At 41.6% G+C, this 20,417-nt stretch overlaps 1 protein-coding gene across 1 annotated transcript in view; it reads right to left on the bottom strand.

Annotated features, from left to right (window-relative positions):
* The window catches only part of KCNH5 (potassium voltage-gated channel subfamily H member 5), a 152,120-nt gene that overhangs the window by 79,022 nt on the left and 52,681 nt on the right, over positions 1-20,417 (bottom strand). The window contains exon 7 of the mRNA XM_063399554.1: positions 12,217-12,646. Coding sequence (XP_063255624.1) covers positions 12,217-12,646 — 430 coding nt within the window. The remainder of the gene's footprint in view (positions 1-12,216; positions 12,647-20,417) is intronic.

The following is a 20,417-nucleotide window of genomic DNA, read 5'->3' as shown; positions in this document are numbered from 1 at the left end:
TAGGCAAAAATGAGGTCACTGGGACTATTCCAGTGCTTAAAAACACACCACAAATTTAAAGCTCCAGTTCAGGAAGCACTGAAGGACTGGGTTAAAATGAAATTTAAAAAAATAGACAGGGATTTCTCACACCTCATTGCACCCTCCTAGCCTTTAACTGAACATCATTTGATCACATACGAGGTAAGAGAGATGAGACCTAAGGGATGCCACACCCGTTCAAAGGGTGACAGTTTTTGCCTGTGTGACACTGATGCTGAGTTCAGGTGGTTCAACCTTGCCAATACAATGAAAGAATCACAATTTTTCTGTAGCTGCCACCATGACTGTTGGAATGTAGATGCAAACCACAAATTTTGTAGGTCCATGGATGTGACTGTTCCTCCCAGTGTTCCAACATCAGGAAAAATCCAATCTAAGGGGCTTCTACCTCAGAACTGACCGTCTTCCACTGAGGAAAAATTGACACAACTCTCCCAACACCATGCCATTCCTAGAGCTGGGCTTTTCCTGGAGAGGAATGCAGCCTCCACTCCATCTCCCATTGTCACATCACCATGCAGAAATCAGCAGCAGATATTTATAAACCCTTTTCCATCAACTTCATCCTATTTCAATTCTGATTACACTTCACAATGGAGCTTTGAAATGTGCTTTAACTTTCATGAGACACTTTGGAAGAAATTAAATATTCTGCTCTATTAGAAAATCCTTCATGTTGTTATGCAACAAAAATGCAGACAAAGTAAGATAAAAGCTTACTAATCTTTTAACTTTTTAAAAGTATCTTTTTCTATCTGCTGGTCTTCCTCCTTTTACCTGCTTGCTTAGTTTCCCCTGGAAAAGGAGAGAAATTGCTGAAAGCAAGAAAATTGCTCCCAAATTTCACTTTTTTTCTTAGTCTTCAAGGAAAGTTTTACTTCCATCTTCCTACTATACTTCCAGTATGTTATACCAAAAGATGGAGCATTAAAAAAAAAAAAAAAACCCACAAAATTTAAAGAAATAAAGACAAGGAAAAAGAAAGGGAGGGGGGAACAAAATTTCTTATATAGTTTTTTTTCTTTCTTCAGTGTAAATCCTTATTAATGAAAAAGTCATTATGAAAACCCAGAGGCAAGAACCTTTAGCTCAGAACTGTATTTCAGGGAGAAAAATTCTTAAAGCCAAAAAAAGAGTCAGAACTCCTGTACTGAAATTAATCACTAGATGTTTAGGGATGGTCAACCACCTAGAAAAAGTGAGCTTTGCTAGCGTGGCCTTGCTAAGATGGGATTTGCAGCTGTGCCTTCCTCTCCCCTCCAGCATCAGAGATTTGCAGGCTTGGGAGGGACCTCAAGGGAGTGCAGTCCTGAGGTAGGAGCAATGATACCTGTAGCAATGCACATCAATGAACTGGAGTCTACCAAATCTGGTGCTGGCTCTGCCCACAATCTGCAAAGTTTTGCCCAAGCTGAAAATTTTTGGTGGACTGGTGTTGGAAATCCCTGTTTCCAACATCAGTCTTTCCTTCCCTCCTGAGTGACCTGGCTGCCCTCCAGAAAACACAGAAAATCAATCCTTTTTTTTTTCCTTTCAAGCACACTCTTTCCATGGTAGAAGTCAATCTTTGTATTCCCCTTAAGCTTCCATCAGCTTAAGCCAAAGTCAGTTCTTCCAACTGTTCCCTTGAGATCCTGCCTTGTAACACATTTTTATGATCTCCTCTCCCTCCAGCTGGTCTACAGCTTCTCTAAAGTGCTGTATCTAAAAAAGAAAGGAAAAAGGTGACTACCCAGTCCTAGTCCCAGCAGGATGAACAGCTTTTCAGCTTGTTTGCAGCACCGCTCCTGATACCTTACAGAGCAAAATTTACAGGTTTTACCCCACTGCTGTGTTGTTACATTCAGTCTGCAGTCACCCATCCTTCCCTCCTCCAATATCCTCCAAAATCCCCTCTCAGCAGCAGACCCAGTTATTCCACAGACTGTGCCTGTGCATTTGATTTGCCCTCTTTGCACGTGGTGCACTGCATTTCCCTCTCTTGACATTCCCCTTGCTGATTTGGGGACACCTTTCCAATTAATCCGGATCATTACGGATTCCGATGCTGTCATCTAAACTGCTTGCAACCCTTCCCATAACTCTCCCAGTGTGCTCTCTCTGTTCTGTCACTCATCTCTGCTAATGAAAGTGTTGAACAGAATCACACAGGGCAAAAAATCTCTCTGGCAATTCCCTCCAAGCCTGACAGCGAAGCCCTTGATTGTATTTTGAGAGAGATTGTTCAATCAGTTATTGCCAACTTTGTTATGACTGTGTTGAGATCATCTTTCACCCATTCACTGTGAGGCCACCAAGCAAAATCTGTCAGAAGACTTGTAAAAAGTTCAGATATATTGTATCTACTCAGTTCCTTTTATTCTCTAGGCGGTTATCTTGTCAAAGGGAGAAATCAGATTAATTTGCCATGAACTCGTCTTGACAAATCCACGCTGGCTGCCGGCCAGTGGAAGAAAACGAATCTTAATCATTCATGACCAAAATATTCCCACTGAAATGCAACTGGATTTGACTCAGCACTCGCAGGGATGCACAGCAGGTACCCAGGGGAGAGATGCCAGCTTGGATGCTCTCCTGTCCTTCCTCCAAAATGGAAGGGAAAGGGGTAAAGCTCCTTAAGGAGGAACCCGCAGTCATACTCCCACACTCCCACACATGCTTCCACCAGAGGAAAATTTTTCCCACTTCTACAAAAGTTCTTGCAGAAAAAGCCACAGGAAAGATGAGCAAGGATGAGAGACGTGCAGGCTGAGTCTAAGTGCTCTCAGAATGTTCAAGAGGAACATGACATTGTACAACTTCAGACCTACAGAAAGGAAGCAACGAGGAACCAAGAACTGGTATCTGTCATCCTTCATCCAATTACCTGATATCCCCAAGCACCACCAAACATGTTCCAGCACCACAGGCAGCACTGTGATACTGAAACCTCCCAGAGACTGGGACTTTTTATGTATTTTACAAAAACAGCACAAAACCCCCCTCTCTGTCAGCATCTCTGGATGTGTGACAATGTCACATGGTTTTTCAGTTCTGAAAGTCAACCTAGCAAAATTTAAGCACAGAAATCTCTTGCAAGACATGAAAAATAGTATTTTAAGGCCTGATTCAGTGGCATGATTCAAATTTTCTACAACAGAGCACTTGTTAAAACGACTCGTCTCCTCGCTGAACTGCCCATCCTATCTTCCACTCCAGCTCATAGAACACAGCAGTTCCCTGCCAGCAAAACTGGGCCAATCTTAGTCAGATTTAACAGAAAATACCTGTTTTTCCCACTGAAGGCAGGGCCCAGTGAGAAGCACATCTCCACTGATATCAGGCAGGGCTTACCTGTTAACTGGCCTGACTTACTTGGGCAGCTCTCTCTTTTAAATGCCAAACACACGGAGGTCTCTTCTCCTGGGTACACAAAATTAACCAAGGATGTCTGTGCAGACACAGACTCAGATCACACTCTCTTGGCTCTCTGAAACTTCAGAACAGGCAAACACAAAGGATCTCCCGAGCCCCTTCCATCCAACCAGTGTGATACCTTGGGGGTTATCTTTTATCTCAGATTTGTTTATCCCTCTAGCACAATATGCTGTAAAACTGTGTTGTGTTTTTAGCCAGTCAGATGTATTTGCTGATCTAGCTGGGCTAATTAAAACTTTCTGCTCCCTGAGAGATACAGTTGTTGTGAGTAATCCAGGACAACCTGATAATCCCTCTGGGACTATCTCAGGTGATTGCTTGCACTCCGTGTGTGAGCATAAAGGTTCATTTTCAGCATCTGTGTATCATTTATTCAATAACAATTTTCAGTTGTTTTAAATAATATAGCTCAACAGCATGAGATAACATTTCCTTCTTCGTTGTTACCTCTCCCACTCACTGTCCTATCTCTCTTGATACCATAATTTCCTTTAAACACATCAAGCCAATGACAATAAAAGTAAACCTTATATAAACATATGCTAGCTATAACCTTGACAAAAAAAAAATCCCATAAAGCTTCCCAAGGAGGTTGTTTTACAGTCTTAAAGCTCTTTCTATAAAGACACATGGTTTTGCTATAAAGTAAAACCTGAATATCTAAAAATCTCCTGCTCTGACAGAATTACAGCAAAACAAGGCATATATGGCCCCAATCTTGTGGCTACAACCAGGGGCTGGAGCACGTCCTGAGAAGGGAAATGCAGCTGGGGAAGGGTCTGGAGCACAAATCTGGTCAGGAGCAGCTGAGGGAGCTGGGGGTGTTTATCCTGGAGAAAAGAAAGCTGGGAGGGATCACATTGCTCTCTACAACTCCCTGAAAGGAGGGTGTAGCCAGAGGGTGGTAGTATCTTCTCCCAGGTAGCAAGGGACAGGGCAAGGGGATACAGCCTCAAGTTGGCACCAGGGGAGGTTTAGAATGGGTATTAGGAACAATTTCTCCATGGAAAGGATGTCAAGCACCAGGACAGGCTGCCCAGGGCAGTGGTGGAGTCACGAGCCCTAGAGGTATTTAAAAGACGTGTAGATGTGGGTTTAGTGGTGAGCTGGCAGTGGTGGAGCAATGGTTCAGCTCAATTTACAAGTCTTTCCCAACTTAAATGATGCTTTTACGATCTCACTCTTACACTTAAGTTCCATAAAAAAGTGGATGATGCTACATCTTTTACTCCCTAAGAGTAATTTGGTTTTTTACTGTAGGCTGCTGAGATGTGATTATCCTCTTAAGGCTTTTCCATGCAGCTCAGAGAATATTGAGATTGCCAAGTTTGACTGCTGCACTGACACCAATAACCTGGCTCAAATACGTCATCTGCCCCAGCTGTGACACATAAGTAAGATTAGTAACAACTAAAAGATATCACAGAAAGATCCTGATATCCTTTCTTTGTAGAGCTAAAAGCACTTGGGCTGTGCTTCAGCAATCTAAAAGCATCAAAATGCTTTTTCAATGGCACTCAAGGGGGGAAATTTTCACTTGCAAGGCAACTTCTTGTAACTTTCTGTGCCACTTTCTTCTTTTTGCACTAACGGGTAAATGTGAATGAACAGTTTTACTCTCTCCTGATTAGGATGTTGAAGATCTTATCACCTTTCTCATTGCCTGAGGATTACATCTGTTTTTAGCAGAACATGTTGCACAGCAGAACTGTGGATGTCCCATTCCTGGAAGTGTTCAAGGCCCTGGATGGGACCCTGAGCAATCTGGTAGAAGGTGTCCCTACCCATGGCAGGGGTTTGCAACCAGATGATCTTTAAGTTCCCTTCCAACCCAAATCATTTTATCATTTTGTGATTCTAAGAAACAATTAAGAGCTTGCTAGCAGGGCTGTATTGTTGTTGGAAGAGACATTCCCCTCACTGGCCCCCATTTTAGGAAACTCTAAGAGCAGCACAAAACCTGGCACCAGCCCTCTACTGCTGAAGAGGTCAAACCAACCCTTCTGCAGCTCCTTGACGCAGAACCAGGTGTAAGAGACTAAAAGGAGAGAGATGGGACTCCAGGAGGCTCTTTGGAAATGCTGTTTATTGCAGAGATGATGTTACAGCAGTCCTGGGTCGTGGGTGATACAGAGCCCAGCCTAAAAGCTGCCAGCTACAGCTTATAAGCATGCCTGAAGCCACTTGAGTTTTGGTTACAAGCCATTATATAGTTCTCTTTACTGAACATCTTAATACATAAAAACCAATCAGCATCACACACAATACCTCTACATTTACCTATAGCCTGTCACAACTAGTATCATTGCCATGTCATGGTTAGTACAATCCAATCACCTCAAGTTAGTATGTTACAATTAAAACTCGAAGTTGCTTTTCTGTTTTCTTGCAGTGGAAAATTAGACTTTTTCTCTACTTGGTAAAAACATGGGTTTTGTTTGCCTATAGTATCTTTTGCTTTTCTAAGACCTATTTCTGCTTGGTAAAGACATCTTCTTTGTTTGTGGTCAACATATCCTTTGCTCTAGCCATAAAACCTCTTTGCAACTTGTCTTAACCTTTGTTCTCTCAGTTGTTCAGTAACAACGGGCAGCTCAGCAATCCTTAATTTAAGCATCTTTTTTATTCCTCTGTATCAAAATTGGCTTTCATTTCCAAAGGACCTTTTGCTATACATTCACATCTGTAAAACTTTTCTGTTGAATTTTCATCTTTGCCAACAGCCACGTCTCTCCCACATCCCACACCTCTGCAGGGAAAGAAAAGCCTTTCCACAGGACTGACTCTCGTAGGACACTCTTAGGAGCAGAGCTGGATTTCAACCACAGCTAAGCACTCAAGCCTATGAATTCCTACAGATGCGAAACCTTCTCATATTAGTATCTGTTGCTAGGAAAAGCACCACGATTTAATCTGCAGTGCTGGCAGTGATTTTTGCTGGAAGGTGCTGTCTTACACACATCCACTTTCCTCGGGATCAAGAATTAAATCCTCTGGGCTCCTGGGACTGCTTGTCTGGGAGCCTGCCAGACGCGCTCCCCTGCGACGACACGCTGTTGTGTCAGCGCGTGGGCTCCGCCACTGCCTCACAAACCTGCTAGAAAAACTTCCATGACTCATCCCAAAGGCATCCAAGTGGCTAACCAGCGTATATTGGCAGGGAGCTGATGAATGCTGCCCCAACAATGGCAGAGCCCACTCAAAATAGTGAATTGGGTTTGATGGATCAATGGAGGCTGGACTGACAGCCGCTGGCGCCCCACGTCACAGCCCCAGAGAGCTGAGCAGCAGCAGGGGAGTGCTGTGAGCAACCAGCACCTTTCAGCATTGCCTGCCAAATACAGGAGAGTTCAGGGCCAGAGGGGGCTCAGAGGAGAGCACCTCACCAGTTATAAACAGGAAAGAGCAGGTCCTATTCTCTCTGTTTAATGAAATTAGAAGGAGGGCAGGACATCTGTGTGTTCAGTATAGATAACTAAGATATCAATGATATCTGTATTTATGTGTCTAGCAAACACCTTCTGGTGAAATATCCCAGCCCATGGCAGGGGGGTTGGTACTGGATGACCTTGAAGGTCCCTTCCAACCCAAAGCATTTTGTGATTCTGTGATATCAAGAGGAACCCACCCACACTTTCCTTCATCATCTCTCCCCTGAACAATAATAACTTGGGGTCAAAGTGACAGCAATTACATCCGTCTCCTTTTCAAAGCCGAAAATCATGGACCTGGGTATTTTAAGAGGAAAACAAGAACATTTTGAGCCATTAAACTAGAAACTCCTGGAAAGAAGAGTCTAGAAATTACTCCCGTTTTCCAGAGAAGATATCCTGGACAATCACTACAACAAATTCTTCTGCTCATATGCAAAACCAATGTGGATTGCCAGGCCTGTTTTCACCATATTTTAAAACCAGTCACTGAAAAATATCATCTCTCACACAACCATTTCCCTATAAAACTGGAGTAAATAGAAGCCAAAGTAATTATGTATGTAGATAAAAGTATTTCCCTAAAGGAAGAACAGCAAAGCACCCTTTGCTCAGCAATTTTGGGGACCAATAGATAACTAAGAGATTCTTTCTGAGTTTTTCACAGCCTGAGAAACAGTGAATTATTCAATGTTCACTGACACTCCTGCCTTCAGTATCTCATTCTGACTTTCCCTTGCTGCACAGATCATCGGAGCATTTCAGTGACTGGTGGAATATACTAAATTTCTCCAACTGCCTGGATGTACATGCCAGGTCCATTCAGCTGGATAAATAAACTCCTGTAATTGCTGTATTTATGGGGCCAGACTGATGCTGCAATCTGTCCTGTGCCATACAGAGCCATTTCACTGGTGCACATGGACAGGGGCAAACCCAATATCCAGGTTACACCAGAAGCATGAAATGTGTCAGAGACCCTCTGAGCCCCAAGCTGGGGGTTGTTCTTAAACCTAGCAGCTAAAACTCCCCCAGCCACCTGCTCACTCCCCCTCCCCCTCTGGAACAGGGGAAAGAATCAGAAAAAAAGGCAAAACTCATGGGTTGAGATAAGCACAGCTTCACAGGACAGAAAAGGAAGTGGAAAAAATAATAATAATGGTGAAAGAATACAAGGAACGAGTGGTGCACAATGCTACTGCTCACTACCTGCTGGCCAGCCCCCCTCCAGCCCCCTCAGTTTTATTGTTCAGCATGATGCCATATGGTGTGCAATGTCCCTTTGGCCAGTTTGGGTCAGCTGTGTCCCAGCTGTGTCCCAGCTGTGTCCCCTCACGTCTCCCTCCTGGCTGGCAGGGAGTGAGGAGCTCAAAAGTCCTTGACTTCATGCAAGCACTGCTCAGCAACAGCTAAAACCTCAGTGTTTTATCAACATTATTCTCATTCCAAATCCAACACAGAGCAGTGTACCAGCCACTGAAAAGTAAATTAACTCTATCCCTGCCTGAACAAGGACTGTGGGAAGCTGGATGCTGTTCTCACAGTGAAAGTACAGGAAGGAACAAAGCATATGACTCTACTCCTGTTGTTAAACATTCACACTTGTTCCTTCAAAAAAACCCATCTTTCCTGAATTTTTCAAGCTGTTTCACCCAACCTCACTGGTGCCTTGCCCAAAATGTTTTTTCCCTTTTATTTTCTGCTTGCTAAAGACTTGGCTGTGCTGAGCTGCAAGACAGTGATAGTGGTGTAGGAATCAAAAGTTTCTTTCTGTTCTCTTTCTTGATACTTTTTTTTTTGTCTTTTTTTTTCTTTTTTTTTTCTTTCTTTTTTTTTTTTTGTGAAAGACACAAACCCAGTCAGTTTTACATCTGCATCCATGGCTGTGCTGCAGGAGCCTTAAAGCTGCTTGTGGACAGAAGTAGAGCAACACGCAGCAGCACAGGCTGAGATTTTGTTTGGAGGCTCTGAGCTGACACAAGATAATGGGAGGTTTTACAACAAAGGTCTTTCCTGAATGATAAACGATTCCTGGTGCATTCAAAGGGTCTGACAGACCTACCTATTTGTTCTGCTCTGCACAGAGAGGGGATGAAATGACCTAGATCAACACAAAAGGTGCTACAAAAATCAGATTTTCAATGCATATTCAGCAATTCTAGGCAGCAAACACACAATTGGTATTTAAACAATAACCCTTGTAAAAACCTGGCTCCCTTGTCATAGGATGCTTTGTTTGCTATTTTTAGCTTTTCAAGTGTCAAGAAGCAACACAGAAAAAATATTGCTGAACAGCACTGGACACCAAGATAAAACAAGTGAGGCAAAAAAGAAATCTGGAGCAAGCTCCTCAAGATGAGGTTAAGTTATTCAGAGCTCTCTTTCCTGCAAGACAGGTGATGTATTTCAGCTTGAATATCCCACTCGATCTGTCCTCAGTGAACAAGCAAGTGACAGGCTGCCAATCCAGCTGAAAAGCTCCCCATCCATCAGGGCTTCCCCCGCCCCTGCCCGCACCAAGCAATGCTTTATCAGCACCTACAGAATCTGAATCTGCCTATTTTTAACAAGAACACCATCCTGCCCACCAGAAGGATTTGCAAATCTCTCCAAATACTCCCCCCAGGTCCTGATAACTTTGCCAGCATGAATAGGAAACTTGGGGCTTGCAGAGCAAGCCGCAGCTCGCTGACAAGGCAGGGAAGATTTCCTTTCCTATCTGCAGTTTGCATGAGTAGGCAGCTGGGATTGTGATGAATTACTATCTCTGATTCCAGTGCTAAGTTTAAAACATTTATTTGGCATAGTCTGTTAGGGAAAAAAAAACACACTGCCAATATCAGCTATTGGTATTAGCAGACTTCTTCAGGAGAACTACCAAAGGTATTTCACAGCCTCTCTCTGCTTATAACAGGAGAGTGTTTGTGGACCAGACATATTTACTGACTGAACTGTAATTGAATTTTACTGAGTGTTTATCCCAAAACACTGTTTCCAAAGAGAAACTAAAACATCTTGGTTTGAAAATAATTCAGTTCTTAGTTGCACCTTTTCATGAGGCCAAATCCTTCTCCTGAGCTCAGCGGACACTCTGAATGCCCGGGAAATTGCATTTTCCATCAACTATTTGTTGTGCCTTCCTCTTTCATTTTGGAGCTCAGAGTGCCAGGCTTTCAGCAACCAGCTCTGCAAAGCATGTCTCTACAGTCCTGCAGGTCTGATCTCTCTGCACAAATATTGCAAATATTAAGCCCATGACCAGTGCCTGTTCCAAAGCTGGTTTATTTTCTAACCAGTGGAAAAAGATCAGTCAAGGTTTGGATTTCAGTCAGGAGCACTCATCACACTGATGTGCATGGATCAGAAATCTTGGAATCTGCACTGGTGTCATTGCCAAAGATTCACTATTTGATGATAATTGAGCATTTTCACTTGTAAATTTTACTTGTAAATAACCAAAAAGGTTTCTCTTGTCTGTAGCCTTGCTGCCTGCCACAGTGCTCTTCACCCCACTCACAAGAGAAGGCGCATTCATTTTGGTGTTATTATTTTGATGCAATAAGCAACTCAGTAGTCCTTTTGCCACACCTCTTAAATTTTAGGTTCTACTTTTGACTTTGTCTAACATCCTACACACAATTTCCCAACTGCTAAGCTCACAGTTGCCATTTACAGATTTGATATGAACATTCAGTAATTTTGTGGGTAACACTTATGGAAATTATTTGCCAGTGCCATATTCACAGGCTGTTGTCAATGTCAACTTTGAGCCTGCTACTTGTTTTCCCCATCTTTAACATGAGTTCCAGAGATGAAAAAAGCAAGGAAAAACCCACCTAGAAGAGACACAAAGCAGGTTGCAATCTCCCTTTCCTTTTTGCCTGCCGAGGCCATGCATGTATTTTGTTGTTGTTGTTGCTGTTGTTATAAATAGTAGTAGTGGCATTCATTGTGCTTTTATGGGTCTCATCACACCCTAAGTCATTTATCACTTAGGTTTTTATCTGTCAAAATCCCCCTCAACAGGACAACAGAAGTCCCTACCAAAAAACAAAACAAAACAAAAACACCCAAAAACCAAAAGAAAACAAGGGAAGCAAATATTACAATGGATAAAAAATGTTCTATAGCCACTTTATTGTCCAAATCCCCAGCTTCTGTAAATACCACAAATCAGTGTCAACAAACAGCATATCAGCTCCTATGGGCTTTTGATGACCTATCTGCAATAACTCACTGATGCTCTGGCTTGGGGATTTGTTTTTTATGGATATAGAAATGTTTTGCAACTCATCAACCCATCATGTAAAGATAGTGTTCAGAAGAAATTGCACCACACTGCAAGAGTTCTAAAATTGCAGCCTCTCTTTTTAAAAAGCATTTTAAAATCTCCAAACAAATGTCTTTAATCTTCTAAAGATCTAGAAAGACTCTGGCAAGAAAACTTCCTTTTTATAGTTCAGTATTTTTCAGAGATGAGCTCAAAGTGTTAGCTGAGATAATTATCAGAGAGATTATGCAGACCTTATTACCAAAAGGCTTTGTTTGCTCTCTTGCTACGTAATTGCTTAGTGTTTGCATAGTGCTTAGAAAATAAAATGCACCAGAGAAATACCAGGAGTTATTGATTTAAGAGAAAAATAATTCTCCCAAATGGTATTAACATTTTAAGTTGTCTCTACTATATTTTGGATTCCTGATATACTCCTGATTCTGGACTATTTCAGTAGAGCTGTGAAACAGCAGGAAGCAGAAAAAAAGGTGCAATGTATTGTCTAATCATTTCCTTCACTTCAAGCTTTTCTGGTGACAAAGGCCACCACATTCAGAAGATAAAATCAGGATTTATACCTCAAAGCAGTGCCATAAAGTAAACAATCAATTTATGGAATCAGTAAATGTTTCATGAGTTGGATAAAACCACATCAAACGATTCCAGGCTTGTGTAAATTCATAAGCAAAACTCAGACTACCTGAATTCAAATACACTTTGTAACTTTTAACCAAATTCTAGCAAAGACCTTACAAACATGATAAAAGCCATCTTTAAAGTGTAAAGATGAGGCCCCAAGTATAAACTTGCCATTGGGCACACTTCTGTACCCAGACCACGGTGCAAGCGGTGCAAGCAATTTAAAAGGCACAAAATACACAATTTCAACACCTGTTTTCAAGAACTCCAAGTTCATTTCATGATTATTTACAGGTACCACAGGTTTTCCAGGTCTTTTTAGGATGTCAAGAAAGCTTAAAGCAAGCGCACTCTACAAGCATGGTACTCTACAAAGAACTTCCCCTAAACACAAGAAATTCAGATTTTACTTACAGCCAACCATCATCATGGCCACCGAAAAAATCTTCTCCCCGTCGGTGGTGGGGGCTATGTTCCCAAATCCTATGGTTGTAAGGCTTGTCATGGTAAAGTAGAGAGAGGATATGTACAAGGAGTCTTTGCTGGGCCCCCCTTCCCACTGGCCCGAGCCCGTGGAGTTGTAGCGGTACGGGGTCCCGATGCTCAGGGCCAGCTGGTAGAGCCAGCTGTCTGTTTTGATGGTGTTGGTCAGTTCATCTATCACTTCGTAGTCCCCAATGCTGTACCAGATGCAGGCCAGCCAGTGGGCCACCAGCCCAAACACACACACCAGCAGCACCAGCACGGCAGCACCGTACTCCAGGTAATGGTCCAGCTTCCTGGCCACCCGGCCCAGCCGCAGCAGGCGCACCACCTTCAGGGAGCTGAAGAGGCTACTGATTCCCTGGAAAGGAATAATAATAAAAAAAATAAATCATTATTTGATCTGAAATACCCTGCTGGTTAGCACAGAAGGCTGTACAGCAATTCCTGCACCTGCTTAAAATCTTCCTGTGTAATTTTTCAGGCCTCAGATAACAGAATACAAGATCAAACCGTCCTCCCCCTCCAGTGCTTTTGTCCTCGTCAGGCTAAATTGAGTTTGGCACTCACTAGGTGGATAAATTGCTTTGTTCAAACTCGGTCTTTCAAAGCAACAGAAGGGTTCTGTAGAATCCAGAGTGGAAACAGCAAATTTATTACAAAAAGGAGTGGTTCAATGCTTCAGCAGTTTGAAGTGAATTGGACACTCTGCTTTGACCTCAAAGAGATAAAAGGCAGTGGAAGAGGAGTCACAGATGGAACTACACCAACCCTGTGGAGTCTTCCTGAAGTTTCCCAGAGAGCAGCATTCTGTTAAATCCAACCAGAGGATTGTTACTCTGGCCAAAACAGGGGCACACCTGCTTCAACAACCCTCAACATTAAGAGATGCTTGAGAGAAACATCAGAGCGTAATCGCAGTGGGAAACTCAGAGAAATTTGCCTATTGTTACTCTCATCCACCATAAGTAACTTCCTCTAGTACAACACTCTCCACTTCTTATTATCCTTCAAGCATAACTCTGGATATTTTGTTATTTGCAAGAAGTCTCACTGACTGAACAGGGAATTAAACAACTGTGGGCACATCACCTTCCTGAGCAAGGGAAATACAGACCATGTACCTTTGCATACAGGGTTAATTTCCTTTCCAAACAACATTTAGACATTTTAGATATTTTCCTAAAGCAAGTGTTGGTGCAGTGTTGTTTTTTTTTTCCTGTCACGCAAGATAGATGACATACAAATAAATGGAAATACAAATATTTAGGGAATAAGAGCACAAGGACCATCAGAAAGTTAATAGAAACATCCGAGAGAGGATATGAAATGTGTATGTCCTTCTCAATGCACAAATGGTTTGGGAGTTTGGAGATGCAGAAAGAGAACAAAAATATGCTCTTGATCTACTGCAGTCCCATGATATAACTAACTTGTGCATTAAATTAATTAGTGGCTCAAAATAGAAGGTTTGTAAAGGAAGGTTTCTAATATAAAACATTCAGAAGCTGAAGACATTTAATTTAAAGTAGAAATTAAGACATAGAAAGCAATGAGGCAAACACTCCTAGTTACTGTGCCAAGATTAAATTGCCCTTTTCTATGCATCATTATCAAATCAGTCTAGTCAAAACACTGGCTAATTATATTATCAAACAGTAAAAGACTGGAGTTTCTGGAGTTTTCCATACCAGAAAAATATTTGTCTCTTTTGCACCTCTGTTCCTTCTTCTTTCGCACCTTCTTTCCCTTTGCCCAACATTTGAAGGGTAACATACATCTGATATTTCTAGATGTAATCTGTTTGGCACAGTTCTTGTGTGCTTTTCAAATCCTGTTGGAATGTGTTTCAGATCCCCAAATCCTTAATAAATTGAAGCTCTATATTTACATTCAAGCTCTCATGATGACTAATACCACAGAGGGAAGTGGAATTTTCCCATTTTGATTCTGCATTTTGCATTTACACAAGACAGCAATCTAGTTTATAGTCCTTGTTTCCATCTAAATGTACATCTACTTACTTGCTTTAAGATATATGACTGGGAGACACTCTGAGCAGCCAGCTTTTCCAATAAACTGGGAAGCCCCTTCCAATATTCCTGACACAATGAACTGTGGCTAATGAACTACTGAATGAGGGTCCAAACCCACAGAAACAAAAAGAAACAAAAAGAAACTAAAAGAAACGAAACAAAAAGAAACTAAAAGAAAATTTCAGAGTAGTTTAATAGTTATTCTGCAGTACGTTTCACTGAGTGAACCTTGATTTTGAAAGTTTACAACTTTCAAAAGAAGGAGAAAACAGCAGGGTGTTCTCCTTGTGGGACCAAATTCTGTTGCACTGGTCAAGCAGAGATGCATTATTTCTGTTTTAATTCAAGAGTTGCCGTTCATTTCCAGGTTTAACACTAGGAAAGGACTTAGAGATCTGGAATTCAAACTTGGGGGGCCTTTTTTACACCCAGCAGTGTAAGTTTGTCCCAGTGGCACAGCTTACATTGCACTTTTTACTGCACAAATAACCCTTGAACAGAAGAGTTTACAGTGTGACCTCTGTCCCCCGCTCACACTTCATCTTCTCTAAGTTACACAAATAATACAGAAATACAGCATTTATTTCAAAGTCTGGGAGAAAGTTTGTGCCATCATTTTTTTCCCCTAAGCACAGGTAACAATTACATCTTATGTATAAAACAAAGAGAAATATTTCATTTTAGCTGACATTGAAATGCATTATTTCCAAAGAGTAAATAATTTAAGTAAGTTTCACTGTAAATCTTAAAGCCAGTTCAGTCTGACCCCTTACTTAAGGCTGAAAAATCAAGAGATGTATTGAACATTCACATTTCATGTCTAATTTTCCAAAATAGAAAGACAATACTGGAAGCTTCAAAAGCCTCTTCCATAACGCACTATCAAATGCTAAATAAATATGTGATGGATCACATATAGAGTATAATTTTATATATATATATGTATCAATCACATATGCACTAAGTATTGGTTGGGTCAAATTGGTACCTTCATATTTATAAAACTGTCAAAAATTGATGCACAATTGTTAATATGCAAAGCTCTGCCTCAGATTCAGCAACAATGTCTTTGATAGAAGTTATGTGAAAGACTAACTGCCTTGAATTACATATGGGCAATTAAGAAATTCAGTTTTCTAAACTCGATTGCAGGCTGCCTTTAATTTCATTTTTCTTTTAACTGTATTTACGCTTCATAATGAATAAGTATTCCTGGAAACCCTTCTACTCCAGGATGAGCATCTGCTCTGGCAGAAGTAACTTCAGCACTCAAGGAACAGAGAGGTGATTAGAAATTGTGAATAGGGCACGTAATCCAGTTTGGCACTGGGATTGTGTAAATAAAGCACATGTTGGATACTGGAGATCCAACCTTCTGGGAGGAGCATTTGTGACTCCATTGCCATTTCAACTGGGCCAATTGTGTGTCACAGCTGCTGTGTTCTCTAACTGAGAATATCTCCTTATGTTATCAACCATCCACTCCAGCCCCTGGGGGTTTTGGCTAATGCATTTTATCACGTCCTAATCAGATGAGGACACTCAGCTTGCTCATCATCAATCATCTCAGCTGCAGAAATCTTTACACTGAAAAAACACCAACTCCAAAGCTGCGTTTTGGGTGTCAGATTTGGAACCAAATTTCCATCTGACACACATCATAAATTTAACTATTCCAAATGTGAGTCACAGGAGTCTCTCCCAGGAACTTCCAAGGCCACTGGATCAGGAGAGGAAAGAGCAGTGGCTCTGAACCAGCCATTTTTGTACCATTTCAATTTAGGAGACAGCTGAGCCCATACAAAGGATGTAGACTCTGTCATATTTATCCAGAAAGATATTTTTGAGGGATGGACGTTTAACTTTGGAATTAAATCAGACATTTACGATTAAACAAAGCCCAAGTTTCCTGACACAAGCACGTTGCAAAGTCTGTGTCCTCAAATTCTCTTGATACACTCAGAAGGGAAATCAAATTTGATAGTGGAGGCACAACTGATAACAGCACTCAGTCTGACATGCAGAGGGACCAATCCTTCCTTTTAGAACTACCTGACTCTTGCCATTTCAGACCTTAGATGTTTACCACACTGTCAAACTGCTGCCTTCCAGGACAAAAGAAGTGTCTAAGCTGTGTGCCTGTGCCCAGCTGAACTTTTCCAGCCACAGGACTGAGACAGATGTTTCCTCAAATTTCCATGCACACCGTGGGAACAGATCTCTGCAGCTCCAGCAAGAGCAGGGAGCAAAGTTCTCTTGCACTTCATGAATCCCTGATAAGCCAGGCAAAAGGAAGGATGAAGCTGATAAACTTGTGTTACACAGGAATCAAGAGCCAAACGTGCAAGAGGATGAAGGGAACATTGTCACCAAAGGAAAATGAAGGTTAACAAAGGCAGGAAATCACCTGAGTCCACAGTGACTGTACCTAAAACCTCCTAAACCAGAGAAGAGAGAGTGGAGTCTGTTCTATACTAAAGAAGCAGCAGAATAGGAGATCTGCATATTCGTAAAATCTGAAAGAGAAGAGCTGCTTACTTGCTAATGTAATTAATCTTTTCTGAAATTGGAAATTATTGTATAAATCTTCTTTTAAAAGTAAAATAAAAACAAAACCAGCCATTAGTTTCAACCATCTAAATATACAAAAATCTGCTTAAACTTTGAAATTAAATCCCAGTATGCAGAAATGGTAAATCATGCATAACTTTTTCTTTCTACTAGGGAACAATGTGTTCTTAACTCTAGGCACTTTTTCAATTAGATTTCACTCCATGATTTTTTATTTATTTGTTGCTAGCTCTGGGTACGCACGCAACAGCAACAACAACAAAAAACTAAATATGTATTTTAAATGGGTTCTAAAACTGAAATACTCTGAGCTTTGAGAATGGGGATGGGTACTACATCATTTAATAGAAAACAATGTCTCAGAAAAGGTCAGAGGAAAAAAAAGAAAAACTTTTCACTCAATTTTAATGTTCAGCACGCTGTGGTTTTGAAGAATTTATGGGGTAGTGTGGTGGTTTTGTTTGCCAATGTGAGATTATGAAACCAGCACAGGTGGCCAAGAACCAGAGCAATGAAATGGTGACTGTCACTGCAGCCAAAGGGCGATTGCACCAGATACAGATGTTAAACTAAATTTAAGCTAATATCTTTATGCTGGACACAAGCAATTACAGCAAAGCTGCCATAAAAGTGACCAGATCCTTAGAGCAGTTCGCAGCCAGGGCTCACCTCTGTGCAAAAGCAAAATGGCTTTGTGTGGCTGCAGCACGGGCTGAGCTCCAAGCATGCTCCTGGATCCCACAGAAAGCTGCTGGCCAAGCACCCTGCCCGTGTGGACAGCCCACCCTTCCTCCCTGGAGATGAGCAGTGGGGCATGCCAGGGGAGTGAGTGTCCCCATCCACCTCTGACAGCTGGGGAGGGCTGAATCTGCTCCCTCCCTCCCACTGGGCACACAGGAGCTGAGGGCTCTGGCTTGCAGAGCTGCTGTGAGGAGAAATCAAACCCATCCCTGGAAACCCAGAGAGCTGGATCTGCACAGAGACCCAACCTGTGTTATCAGAGGAACAGGCACTGCAGAGCTCTGCCTCCCAATGAGACTGATCCTGCTCCAGACAAGCTTGGGGAATAAATGCTATTAATACCAGGAGGCTGAGATGCTCTGCAGATGCAACAGCATGCTCATTTCTTCATTCAACAGCCAATCCCTGCACATAACGTGATGCTACACTACCTTCAGTCCTTGCAGAGTTTTGCAGCAGTCCCCATTGGCTTGAAGAAGGAATTGAATCAGTTCATAAAAATGTGAACAATCACAAAGTAAACTGGACTGGGATTCTCTCTCTCAAAAGGGCAGGAGCTGGTAAATTACAAATATTGAACTAGAGACAGCAATAAGGGAAGACAGGTGGACTATGAGAGGTAGAAGAGTCAGACACCTGGCAGCAGAGCACACCTGGGATGTCCTTACATCAAAAGGCACAAAAGGTTGTAACTCACAGAAGGGGGAAAACTTGTAAAGCTGGGCATCAGTTATAAATGAGTAAATAATCACTCAGAGGAAGAAAACAGAAACAGAGAACTGACAATATATAGGAAATAAAAAATTGATCAACAGAAAACTACACCATAGAGAGGAAGTAGACATACAGTAAGAACTGCCAAATGCCAGGTTGAACTTTTCCTTGCAAAGAACACTAAAATAAATACCCAAAGATCCTTCAAATTCAAAACTGGAAAGAAAAAAGAAAAAAAAAATGAACAACTAAAGTGATCAAGCTGCACTTAAGTAAAATTAATCCAGGCTTGGGCTAAAAAATTAATCCTGAGTTTATTATTAATTATTTTTTTATTATTATTAATTAGTTTCCAAAAATGATGTTGATATTTCCCAGGAAATGTAATGCATCAAGAAGGAAAGAAACAGATACATTACCTGAACAAATGTTAAGGGAAAGCATAATTAGAAACTTTGGGATAAATCAAAATGCAATCAGTGGAGCAGTAGGTTAGCTAAGCTTAGGCTGGGATCTATCCAAGGTTTCCTGATAGCATTCTCTGATAATACAGCCCATTTGCTAAATAAAAGAAATGCAGTATTTCAGTAACATAAGAGGTGAAATTATTATGAAACACAGGGAAAACAGGGACCACCACTGGGATATCAGGGTGACTGAAGAACTTGTGGACCGGCTGGAAAATGGAAATTACAAAAAGGGAGTCTAGCAGGGGTTACAAGTAGTTTTGCTGGTTTCTTAGTCATAAATAGAAATAGTGTATGGTCAGAGAATCTGCTAATGGCACCTTTGGAATGCACTGTCAGGTACAGAGAACAACCGTGTGGGAATAAAGGAAAATGTGATAAAGCTTGACAATACAGAGTCCCAAGGCATCCATTACAGCACAAACTAACAAAAATGTCTACAACTACAAGGATCTTTAACTGAAGATTACCGAGAAAAAGAAATATTTGGGTATGTGAGTTAATCCCACATGACTCAGAGCAATCTGCACTCACAGAAGAGGTTAACCCAGCTCCAGGACAGATCAGCTGAGTGTTTCCACCATCAACAGGAAACCCCAAACCCCAGCTGGAAAGTGAAGATGAATTCTCCACCTGGAGTAATCAGTAAAGCCCTGCCCTAAAGAGATGAATCTGAACTTCACTTCCTGCAAAGGGAGGAGGTTGGATCAGCCACAAAAATGTTCATTAAATTTCATAAATGAGGTGTCTAGACAAGATCAGTTTGCTTAAACTAAGGAAAGGAAAACAGGCATGTTTATGCAGGGGAGAGATGAGTCTTCTTTCTAAGCATATCAAGGAGATAAACATGAGGGAGGGAAAGGAAATATTTAACCAAGGAGGCTGTCACAGGGAGGAATGCACAGACTGCAAATTAAGAAAGATCTATTAAGACATCATGAGGAAAGGTGGATTTTGACCAGTTCATAGGATGGGTGATACAATGAACCTGCTCACCAAAGCTGATGACTCAGAGACTCAAAGGACCCCGTGAGTTTTACATCTATTTTTTTTCTACTTTTTCTTTTATCCTTTGAAAAATCAAAGTGAAGTAAACACAGTCTCAGTGGGGGATATATTTCACCCCAACCTAAGCAGACCACAGAGAAGCGTGCATCTGAGCTAGTCACACCAGTGTCACTACATTCCAGGATGAGAAATAGAAGTTTTAGGGCAGAATGACTCCTCACACTTCTCTGGAGGTGCATCTTGGAACATGAGGAGCCATGCCCCAAATGTGCCTGCACCTTCTTGTGGCCCCATATTTCATCAGGTGAATCCCATGCTTAGCACGTTTTGAAATACAGCCCAAATATTTCATTTAAGATGTGTGGGCAAAACTTTCCTTGCCTTTCTCTCACCAGAAGTAATTACAAAAACCATCACCCAAATAAATCACGTAGCTGATTCTGTGTAGTTTAGTACTGAAGCAGTGAAAGAGGTAGGATTTTTGCAAACCTTGGGCAATCTCCACCAAACAGTTGTTTCATGATGGCACACAACATAAGAGAAAACAAAGTACCCTACAGATTTTGGGGATGACTGAAATGGTGAGCCCTGCCAA

This window comes from Prinia subflava, chromosome 5, assembly GCF_021018805.1.
Source record: "Prinia subflava isolate CZ2003 ecotype Zambia chromosome 5, Cam_Psub_1.2, whole genome shotgun sequence".
NCBI lineage: Eukaryota > Metazoa > Chordata > Aves > Passeriformes > Cisticolidae > Prinia > Prinia subflava.
This window is presented reverse-complemented; position numbering and strand designations above follow the sequence as displayed.